The following is an 11914-nucleotide window of genomic DNA, read 5'->3' as shown; positions in this document are numbered from 1 at the left end:
TTCAAATAAACCTGCAGTGAAAAATCCATTGGATGGTGATTAGTGAGATTAGAAACTGTGGTCAAAAGTTATTTCTAAAACACAAAACATGACAGCGCGGGTCAGTTTTAGCCCATAACAATGCAAACTGTGCGTTATTGTTAAAAGGTAAAAGGCACTGCAGAGCTGTTTTCCAACTGTTGGCTAACCTTATTCATTCACAAGTGTTAGCTCCTCCCCTGCCTCATTCGTAATTGTGCTGCATTCATGAACCTCAGAATTTTAACTTTCAATAATTGTTTTGATTCCATAGATAGATAGATAGATAGATAGATAGATAGATAGATAGATAGATAGATAGATAGATAGATAGATAGATAGATAGATAGATAGATAGATAGATAGATAGATAAACATGCATACAACCTGCATTGGATTTTTTTTCATTTATGGCGTTTCAAAATCAGGGTTTTTTACATCGGAATTGTTCGAACCTTCGCTACAGTTGTCTTTCGTAATTCAGTTTTTGAAACAATAGTCGCCAGAGCTCAAGTTTGACAAATTATCAACGTCAACTTCTTCTGGTTTGGTCCGACTGATAATCGAGTGAAGGGTTGTTTTACAATATTTCAACGAGTACCTGAATGTAACAAAGGTACAGCGCTGTACGTTGTAGCTGATATTGAGAGGTCACAGGGTTTCAACATTCTCAGGAAACTAACCAGGTAAGTCTTGTGGTTAACTGAACAGTATTTCCCCAATTCGTTGAACTAAATGCCTAACCAAGTTTATTTTCATTGCATTACGGCATGTGTCCTTGCCAACTTGCTAACTGAAGAGCTTAGCTCTTCATCTTAGCTTGAAAACTAGCATTTTGCTAGCCCAATGTTTGGATGAAGTTGCCACGAGTCCTTTGAAATTTAAGTTGTTTTCAGTGTTGAACAATATAAGTGGCTGTAGCAACCGCCCCAAAGTTCACATCCCCTAGACAGACGGTCACACCAGAATTTTGGAAAACGGTTTGCTATAAATGTGACCTTTTTTATTTTACCCTCAGTACAGAATCTTCTTTTAGCATGCTAGCTTGAGTGACAAATGGTGTGTCGTGACAAACTCGATCCCATCTGTCACGCCATTTATTCGATGGGACAGTGTCAGTTGAAAACTTGTATGTTCGCCTCAGTTATTCGTCAGATCTTCGGAGAAATTCCTAACATCACCGTGTATTTAGCAAAGATATGCATGTCCTTGAATCCACCGTACTAGTTGTTCGATCGATCTTGTACAGATTCAGTTACGCCCAACAACCTCCTCTTGAATGAGTGAATTGGTAATTGATAGTTAGTAACATAATTTAACTGTCGCGTTATTGCTGCCAGACATCGCTTGAGCATAGACTATAATTCAAGATTCATGATGAATTAATGGTAATAAATGACACAAATTTCGCCGTTTTACAAGTTGTAAGACAAAAAGGTAGAAGTCGCAGAGAGCTAGAAACCCTCCTGTCACTAGTTAACAGCCACTGGCAGGTAGTAGCACTGTGATAATAGCCGTTCTCGGCAGAAAAACCTGAATACAAGGCTTTAAAAATATCAAAACAGCCTTTTGTAAAGGTTTTTACTTGTACTATATATTATGTACGCTATAGTGATGTGGAAACTTGAAAGCATGAGGCTGCAGTGATGACTCACATTGCCTTAGTCAGTTGAGTGTGTGCCTATAAACCAAAATAGAGAACTGAAACACTACTTACATGTCAAAACATTGTCAAATTTATGACCTTAGGTAGCTGACACTTTCAAAATTTCTGTTTTTTTCTCTCTCTGCGCTAGATGACAAGCAAACAACTTTTAAAATGCTTTCTGAATAGACTTTTGCTAGCCAGACCACCACCATTTGGAAAAAAGCCTATTTATGGCCTCGGGGGAAAGAGTTAGTCAAGGAATTTTCCGCACTCTGCTACCAAGTAGACGGAGCAGGCAAGTCAGAGCATTGATAGCTGAAAAATGTGAAAATCCTCTGCTTGCTTTTAAAATAATGGATATTCATTGTACATCGTCATGACTTGTCTGAAAATGTATTTCTTACAAATTCCCCTTTTTCAGCTGCCCCAATGTAAATATCTGCCCAGTTATTTTCCATTTTTACAACATAATTTAGTCATGTATTAATCACATTTTGAAAGAGTGTGGCATTTTGGAAAGCAATTGATTATTCTTTGATCTAGAAAGTAATGTGCATTTTAACAGGCTGCTTCTGAAACTGCATGTACTGTCCTGTGTTTGAAGTAATGGCAGAGTATATGTTGTCTATACCTCTTCACATGTAGAGCTGCCTAATTGACTATCAAAACTAAACCCTTTATGATCTAATCATCCACATTTAATCCAAAAAAGATGAATCAAACTTCAATTCAGATTAATCAAACTTTGATCAAAAATTTGAATGACCTCTATCAATAAATATATCTTCTAGTGATTGAGAACAGGATGTCTGGAGAGCTGTCCCTCAACATAAATATCAAAGAGCCACGATGGGACCAGGGAACATTCAGTGGTCGTGCCAAGCACTTCTTCATGGTCACAGACCCCAGAAATGTTCTGCTGTCCTCTGAGACGTTGGAAGAGGCCAGAGTTATTGTGGAGGACTACAGGTAATGCAAAGAAATGAAAAATTTGGCATGAAAAGTCTACAACTGCTTCGTTATCCAAAGAATGTAATAGGTATCTTGAGAGAATGCGTTAATGTTGAAATGAAGACTTAAGCTCTTTTTCCCCATTGTAACCTAGTATTTAAGTGGTTTAGATTTTATCAAACTGTTTATGTAATCAGGGCTTTGGAATTAATTCTCATTTTATAGATCCTTTATTATAAATCTAATTTGAAATATTCTATCTTACCGCTGCATGGACATTTTAGGGCCGGTAAAGCAAAGCCCAGCCTGACAGAGGATGAGCTTTGGAGAGCCAAGTACATTTATGACTCAGCCTTCCACCCAGACACAGGAGAGAAGATGTTTGTGATTGGTCGGATGTCAGCGCAGGTGCCAATGAACATGTCCATCACAGGCTGCATGCTCACCTTCTACAGGTACAGTATATCACCAGTTTGAGTACTTCATAATGAAGATTCTGAAACTGAAAATGTTGATCATCTAAAGCCACAATCTCCCATTATACTGAAAGAGTGTCTGTTTTGCTGTAAACTTAACCTAAATACAGTTGGCCATGATGCGCTAAAATAGACCCTAATCCCAGTACAGAGCGAAAATCCTCTTAAAGAATAAAAAAATCATCACTCACTACTGAACAGAGAACTCATCATATGTCTGCTTAGTAGTGTTGGCCTATGTTATGTGAATTTTTTTTTAACAAGGGAAAATTTAAATTAGTACTATCATTATGAGTGATCAGTTCAGTCTTAAATAATTATCACAAGAATTATCAGTGGCTTACAAGATAAAAGACGGCAACATGGTGTTGTTATTTGTTGAGCATCATTTCAATTTGGCAATTTATGGCTTTTTTGGGGGGTAAGTGATTGAATAATCAATGATGAAATGTAAGACTAAAAGTGCCCATCTGTCCAGCGTTTCTACAAGGCACAGATCAGGCACATCATGATTTCATAGAACTAGATAACAATGACTTTTTGTTCACCTGTTCTGCTCTGACCGACTAAACCATACTATCTGAAACAAAGGTGAATTCCAGTATAAAACCTGTAAGGGCTTATATATTTTGTGTTTAGTGAGCACTATATCTAAACTACGTCATCTACCAGGATGATCAGCTTAGTGGCAGCTGAAGGGAATGTCAGCAGTAAAGGACAAGCTCATGACATTTGATTATTAAAAATATGATTATCAGCTTTTTCTATCAGAATAGATGGATAGATGGAATACAGTGGGGCAAAAAGTATTTAGTCAGCCACCAATTGTGCATGTTGTCTCACTTAAAAAGATGAGAGAGGCCTGTAATTTTCATCACAGGTACACTTCATCTATGAGAGACAGAATGTGGAAAAAAAAATTTAAAAAATTTATTTGCACATTATGGTGGAAAATAAGTATTTGGTCACGTACAAACAAGGAAGATTTCTGGCTCTCATAGACCTATAACTTATTTTGTAAGAGGTGCCGTAGTCCTCTGCATTTTAACTGTATTAATGGCACCTGTTTGAACTGGTTATCAGTATAAAAGACACCTGTCCACAACCTCAAACAGTCACACTCCAAACTCCACTTTGGCCAAGACCAAAGAGCTGTCAAAGGACACGAGAAACAAAATTGTAGACCTGCACCGGGCTGGGAAGACTGAATCCAACAGTCTTCATCAAGCCATGATCTCCAGCTCTCACTGGAACGGTTCACAGCCGAGTATGAAGCTGCCGTAATGAGGATCAGTACCTCCAAATCCAGAGACCCTGGTGCCCAATCAGAAACCGGTGGAATGCCCACTCCGGGTCGGGGAAGAGGTTCTGCCCCAAGTGCAGGAGTTCAAGTATCCCGGGGTCTTGTTCATGAGTGAGGGAAGGATGGAGCGGGAGATTGACAGGCGTATCGGAGCGGCATGTGCAGTAATGCAGACTCTGTACTGGTCTGTCGTGGTTAAGAGGGAGCTGAGCCAAAAGGCGAAGCTCTCAATTTACCGGTCAATCTACATTCCCACCCTCACCTATGGTCATGACCTGTGGGTAGTGACCTAAAGAACGAGATTGCAGATACAAGCGGACGAAAGTTTCCTCCGCAGGGTGGCCGGACTCTCCCTTAGAGATAGGGTGAGAAGTTCAGTCATCCGGGAGGAGCTCGGAGTTGAGCCGCTGCTCCTCCGCGTAGAGAGGAGTCAAATGAGGTGGCTCGGATATCTGGTCAGGATGCCTCTCGGGGGGAGGTATTCCAGGCATGTCCATCTGGGAGGAGACCACAGGGAAGACCCAGGACACGCTGGAGAGACTATATCTCCAGGGTGGGAATGCCTCGGGGGTCCCCCAGAGGAGCTGGACCATGAAGTGGGGGAAAGGGAGGTGTAGGCCTCACTGTTTCGGCTGCTGCCCCCATGAGCCAACTCTGGATAAGCGGGAGAAGATGGATGGATGGATGGGTTTACATGTTGTGAACCAAAGATGTGACGAACCTGCTGTTGCTACTTGGAAATAATATGTTTTGTTACCTTTTGTGGATTACCGTTACATTTATACTGATATTTGTGTTTTGCTGTTGACCGTCAGACCCTTATCATTGCTTCTTAAAAATCTTGTTGGATTTTTTTTGTGACACAATTTAATCAAAAAATGTCATGGTCACATTTTTAATTATGTCATTGTGGCCTAAAATTTGCCCCCAAAATACTCAGTAACCTCACTTAAGATTCAAGATTCTAAGTGCTTTTTTTCATGTGTACAGTCTGGAAACAAGTTTCCCTGTAGAATTAGATTATTTTTTTGCCATCCGCATTGCAGCCAGATAGGTAGTGACAAATAATAAACATACTGTTGTAAACAGTGCAGGGAAATGTAAACAGTACATTGAAATGTAAACAGTATTAGAAAGATGTGCAAGTTAAAGTTTAGTGCAGCTTTGAATGTGCAAACTCACCAACTCAAGTACAAGATTTAATTTTACAAGTTTAAATAAACAGTTAAGTTACAGTACAGCACTGGCTGTGCTAGATGTAAAGTGCAGAGCTGTCCTGGATCAGAACATGGTTATTGACTCATGTCATTTATTTCTACATTTCACACACCTGTATCTCCAACCGAAGGGACTGTGAACAGGGGGATGGGTGTGGTCCTGGAGGCAGGTGTGGCGATTTAGGCAGCTCTCCTGTGTACTCTGTGGTGGTAGATGCTCTGCAGAGAAGGCAATGGGGTTTTGGTAATCTTCTCTGCAGTCTTGAGCACTCACTGCAGACATTTGCCGTCCAGAGCAGTGGTGCTGCCATATCATACAGTGATGCAACTTCCTCCGAAAATACAGCTGCTGTTGAACCCTCTTAACCATCTGCGTGGTTTTAAGAGACTAGGGGAGATCCTCACTGACGTGGACACCCAAATATTTAAAACTGTTCACCCTCTCAACTTCAAGACCACTGATGGAGAGTTGCTAATGAGGTATCCTCTCCATCCTCATGCCCACTATCATCTCCTCCGTCTTTCCTATATTGAGAGTGAGGTTGTTGTTGTCACACCATGACACCGGACTGGCCAACAAAACCGCATACAGGATGGATCCAGTGCGCGGTTTTGTTCACGTCAATTGTGCGTCCTATCACTGCTGTGTCGTCTGTGAACTTCAGGATTTATTTGACTTGTGTGCTTGATGTGATTTTTACATAATCAGTCCCACTTTAAGTCACAACTGCCCCATTGGCTGAAACTCTTTTTATTTCTCTTGTGTTGACAGGACAACTCCGGCTGTGGTGTTCTGGCAGTGGGTTAACCAGTCCTTCAATGCTGTAGTCAACTACACCAACCGCAGTGGCGATGCCCCCATCACTGTGAAGTAGGGAGGACTTCTCACTTCCACTCTAGATCATTGCTGTCCTCCCTCTAAACTAGTGTCTATAAGGAGCTGCTGTCCTCTCCTCTTCCCTCACAGCGGTATTACGCTCCACCGTTTAGCATGTTTATCCCTATGCCACTCATACTGACATAAGTTCAGTGTCCTGGGGTAATACCAGGTCAATGGCATCCGCATTTAATTTTCACTGAGCACCACATGCATTTTTTTTTTTTTTTTTTTTAGATGTTGCAGACATGAATTGTGTGCATGTTTTTGCAAAGAATGAGTGACTGTACGTGATGCATATTAACTCATAAAAGACCAAGCATGGCCCATAGGAAAATTGTCAGCATCTTTGTTAGTATTCGCACCCAGCATGGATTTGCACTCTCCACAATGCGACATGTGAAAAACAAGTACATTTATAAATTGACAATAATAGTCCTTCATGTGCTGTATCAAGAAACTATTTGTTACGTTTTTCTAATGCATCTGTCTGCTCGCAGTCAGCTGGGTGCTGCCTACGTAAGTGCTACGACTGGAGCTGTAGTAACTGCCCTGGGACTTAAGTCCTTGGCAAAGGTAAAGCCTTCTGTTCAAGCAAATTAACAGATTCAGGACAATGACAGATGATGATAGTTATCTGATCGTCACTAGTTGTGTGACCGTGTCTCTGTTTTCTCTCCAGCGTCTCCCTCCAATTGTCAGCCGGTTTGTCCCCTTTGCAGCCGTTGCTGCTGCTAACTGTATCAACATCCCCTTCATGAGACAGAGGTTGGAACTCAACAGTGACCTCTAATCTGGACTTTATTCACTCTGTAACTTCCAACATTTCTCCACAATACTTCCTTTCTGTTTCTCTCAGGGAGCTGAAGTATGGTATTCCTGTGACAGATGAGAATGGAAACCGATTAGGCGAATCTGCCAATGCGGCCAAGCAGGCCATTGTCCAAGTGGTTGTTTCAAGGATCGGGATGGCAGTACCAGCCATGGGTAATGAAACTTAATTGTTACTTTACTAAAGTAACTTCATTTTAAGAAAATGACACCGCTTTTTTTTTTCAAAATTAGCTTTACTTTTCACACAGGGAAAAATATAGTTGTGGGTAGGTCAAAGTCAGAGCGAAAACTTGAACATTTAACTTGAAAAACTGCTTTAAACATAGACGCAGACTAAAAACACAAGCTTGCATAATGTGATCTACATCAGTGAAGACATAACTTGAAAATTGACACCTTTTTCATTCACCCATTTTACTGCCGTCCAATCGTCAACTGTGAAATCTAGATCACAATCATCATGAAGAACTGAGCTCACCAGAGGGGTTTGCTCATGCCACAGATTACCTGACTAATGTTCTCTTTTTACAGCTATTCCACCAGTCATAATGAATGCCCTTGAGAAGCGAGCTTTTATGAAGGTATGTAGGCAGCATCAGTGACTTTCTCAGAGAATGAATCTGCTCTGCTTGGGTTCCTGTGCAGCTTAATTGACACCTGCTAGATTTCACATAGCATTTGTATTTCGTTTGTTTCTATGCAAGCAAAGTATTCCTTTGTTTTGATTTCTATGGGGCATCCGTATGTGGCACTTTTCTGCATTTTTGACACAGTCCTCTCTGATTTTTGTCTCTGCAGAGGTTCCCCATTCTTAATGCTCCAGTCCAAGTGGGGCTTGTTGGTCTGTGGTAAGTAAAAAGTCGAAGCAACTTCAGTGAAATCCAGCTAAACGAGACCAGCAATAGGTTTAAAAAAAAAAAACAACTTTTTTTTTCTGCTTTTATTTAGCCTGGTGTTTGCAACTCCTCTATGCTGCGCCCTGTTCCCACAGAAAAGGTAAGATACTCCACCTCCTTGGAGTATTTAGATCAACCCTTCACACACAGCATTATTTTTCCTCGTAACATTTTACCCTCTCCTTTCAGCTCTATGAATGTGAGTGGACTGGAGGCTGACCTTCAGGAAAGGATACGACAAACCAATAGCAACATCACCACCGTCTACTTCAACAAGGGCCTGTAGGACAAGCTCGTAACGCACATCAGACATCTGGACACTAAAATCAATACACATGTTTATGCTGCTGTTGGTGCAAGCATATTATCGATGCATTTTTTTTTTTGACTGTACTACATTGTTTTAAAATTTGACTTCATGGAGCACATTTAATAAAATGATTCAGCAAAGGGACAAGCAGCCACATCGACACTGACAGTTCTGTCACTACATTGATGGCTGTTCTTAGGAGATAGCTCTCTTAACAAATGAGTCAAAACATCTTTTCAATGTAAGATATTGAGGTGACCATTTTATGTTTTATTTATATTTCATATTGCATCCAGCTTTTTCCATTGTCTGGTAGACTGAACCTCCCATTTGATTGAAGGCATATGGTTGCACTTGACGGCATCTGAAACGTGACATAATTGTTAGGCTTGTGATCGCACATTTTGTCCCCTTCCAATATTTGCCTGCCGATAATGTCACTTGATTCGATTTTGAACAGTATTTGTTCAATTGATGACACTCAGAAAGCTTGGTCCTTTTAGTTAGCTCCAACACGGATGTTATTTTATACCGGACAGACCAGTGCTTTTATTAAATCATCCAATACCCTGACGTTACTGTTATTTTATTTTATTTTTTTTGCCTCCTTGTTAACCAGTGCAGCTGCCTGCTGCCTTCGGCTCTCCTTCAAGTGTACTTATGAAATCCTCCTTGTCCCTGCATGTTCTCAGAACAGGTGACAAGACAAAGCAAATATTTTGTAATTGTACTACAAAAGCACACCTGGATTACAATGCATAGTGAATATATCAGAGATGGTTAATTTTTAAATCAATATAGATATGCCCTGTCCTAAGATATTGGTAGTCTGTCTTTCATAACCTTTATTATTCTGCCTAATGACCTTGTGACTCATTATTGTTCATTATTGAGTTTTTTGTTGTTCTAGGCTGCAGTACTTGTTTGTCGCTTCTGTCACTCCTCATGAAAATATGTTGTTATTGAATAGATCCAGTAGAGAGCAGAGTAGAGATACTTTATTGATATAGAAGGAAATTGAGGTGTCTAGCAGCATACACATAATACACAATGCACAGATCAAACATATTGCACACATCTGCATACATACAATCAGTCACTTAGCAGAAAAAAATATAATGATAATCCAACGAGGTAGTAATAGATATAAATTGTTTACTTTTGTGTGGCTGTTCCTGTGTTAAAGTGCAGTAGTATGTAAATCACTTACAATAAGGTAATACAATTGTCATGTAAAACTGCCAACACCATTCGGCTATTTTGCTGTACATCTTCACAATGACCTTGATTCATGTATGAGGAGGTTGAGAGAAGTGCAATACCGGAGGGCTGTGCAGCCAAAGTTGTGGCTGTGTTCGAGAAACAGGGCTCAAAATGCAATAGCTTACCAGCCAGTTTGTAGACCTTTGCTAAATTGGCATATGCACTCAAGCCATTGGTCTCCTTGTGTACCAAATGAAGGTAGTAGTATTGGTAGCTGTAGCTGGTGTGTGACAAAGATTAATGTAAAATGTTTGTTTAGTGGTTAGTGATGAGTAACTGTGCTGGTTGTTAAAAGCAAACAGATGGAGCTTTTCTACTTCTATTTAAACTATTTGCAGACCAATGCTAACAGTGATGTCAAGAAGTCTTCTCTAGATTAATCCCTGAATTATTTATCCACTTTAAAAGATACATGTACGTGCAAGATTATTTCTTGCACATACATGTGAGATTTCAGAGATGATAACTTCCAGGTGGCCTTCTGTTTCTGGATCTACCAGGTGTCTTCCTATGCAGGAAACAATGTTGTGACCGTCTGGTGTTACAGAACAGAGGTGTTTAGATCAGAGGCTGCTGCCTCAGAGTTAATTTTTAACAGTAAGTGCATCTGTGTCTCAATGTTTCTGAGGCTGTTCCTGTAAGAATGTTCCCGCTGTGCTTTTGACATGAATTTCATCTGCCTCATCCGCTGTATCCCTGGAGTTTGAAGAAATGCAAAGTTGTGCAATAAAGTAATCTGATTTCTATGTGTTGAGGAACTAAAGTAACATTTGCACGACTTAGCATTTTTATACATTAACTTTTTATGCACATAGAAACAGGGACTTTTCATGGGTAATGCTGAAAATATCATCAAAAGTTTGAAAATCCAAGGAGCTACGCAAAAATTACAATTCAGTAACAACTTACCAGCAAATTAGCAAGAAAACTGAATTTCAATCACATATTAAGAAATTGTCGATGAAGTTATTCAAAATTGCATGAGGACTTATGTTTTGAAACCTCTTCTATATATTATAAACTTTTGAAGATTGATTCAGAGATGCTGCGTCAGATGTCTCAACCAACTCCAGCATGTATTTTTAAAGAATGTATGCCACCCTCTGAACTTCTCACGAGACCGCATCTCTGTCTCCACCTAGTGCTTGATCAGTTTCATAGCTACATCTTCTAGAATCTAGATCATTGATTTCTGTTGTGGCTGCTTATCATCTTTGCTGTGCTTTTTCTGCAGAGGGTGAACCTGCACTATTTAACCTTTGCTGTGCTGCTGTAGGAGATTTAGGATTTGTGTTGCTATTTAAATTACACAAACATTTTCGGCTGCTTTTTAAAGTGTTTACTGATGATTGTACTCGTTCAAATGTCACGTGTGCATGTTACTGGCTAACTAGGAACGTTTTTACTGGTCACAAGCGATTTTATTTTATTTCTCCCCTTTGTAATCATGATTTTGAGAACAAAACTGGATGTTTGCATTTATTTTATTATCAATGTCCTTGCTGCACTCATAGACATAGCCAAAGATGAGACGGGTATGAATTGTACTGAACTGAGAAGGAAATGTGTAGCTTTTTAACTTTTTGTTCCAGCTTTACTTTGTGGACTTTTTATCCCAACTTTTGCTTCATTTTACTTTTTCTTTAAGAGCAATCGGCATAAACCATGTCAGTGACGTGTAAAGAAAACACGGTTAATATTTCCTGGCAAGGATGTAGTAAAACTAATCAATTTTTCTTCATTTTTAGACACTACAGTGGAATTTTAGCGCGGTGCTTTACAATGCAAACTTTCTAGATCGCATTTAACATACCATACAAAACAGACTAGACACAAGATGTCAAGACACTGTTATTGTTGTTACACTCCATGAATGTTGTGGTATGATGGTACTTGCAACTTTCCTCTGTGTAAGTCTGTCAGTATTAGTGGACTGTGTTCTGTCCCTCCCACTGTTACAGTAGAAGTTTTTCCTTGATGTGATATGTACAGAGCAATGGAATAAAAGGTACAATGTTAAGTTCCAAACTGTTTCTCTGTGTTTTTATTTTTAAACTGTATATTGTTTCCTTTCCCCAAAGAGTACTGCTTAAGTTAGGAAAAATTATAATCCACAAAAGG

General features: G+C 39.7%; 1 protein-coding gene across 1 annotated transcript; it reads left to right on the top strand.

The window, feature by feature from the left end:
• Window positions 1–613: 613 nt before the first annotated feature.
• Window positions 614–11818, top strand: sfxn3 (sideroflexin 3). The gene is made up of 11 exons (XM_086170305.1): window positions 614–704; window positions 2458–2635; window positions 2902–3072; window positions 6386–6484; window positions 6991–7066; window positions 7173–7258; window positions 7350–7477; window positions 7856–7905; window positions 8123–8172; window positions 8273–8320; window positions 8410–11818. The coding sequence occupies exons 2-11, from the start codon at window positions 2472–2474 to the stop codon at window positions 8504–8506; spliced, it is 969 nt and encodes a 322-aa protein (XP_086026431.1). The 5' UTR covers window positions 614–704; window positions 2458–2471; the 3' UTR covers window positions 8507–11818.
• The last annotated feature ends 96 nt before the right edge of the window (window positions 11819–11914 follow it).

Source organism: Fistularia commersonii, chromosome 2, assembly GCF_037954325.1.
Source record: "Fistularia commersonii isolate RoL2024-O1a breed Wild chromosome 2, RoL_Fcom_v1.0, whole genome shotgun sequence".
NCBI classification, from domain to species: Eukaryota; Metazoa; Chordata; class Actinopteri; order Syngnathiformes; family Fistulariidae; genus Fistularia; species Fistularia commersonii.
This window is presented reverse-complemented; position numbering and strand designations above follow the sequence as displayed.

Bases quoted from the DNA above. Each gene is read 5' to 3' on its own strand.
- sfxn3 (XM_086170305.1), top strand. From the start codon at position 2,472: ATGTCTGGAGAGCTGTCCCTCAACATAAATATCAAAGAGCCACGATGG. The intron at 7,906-8,122 runs GTATGTAGGCAG...TTGTCTCTGCAG, and splicing joins AGAAGCGAGCTTTTATGAAG to AGGTTCCCCATTCTTAATGC. The intron at 8,173-8,272 runs GTAAGTAAAAAG...GCTTTTATTTAG, and splicing joins GTGGGGCTTGTTGGTCTGTG to CCTGGTGTTTGCAACTCCTC.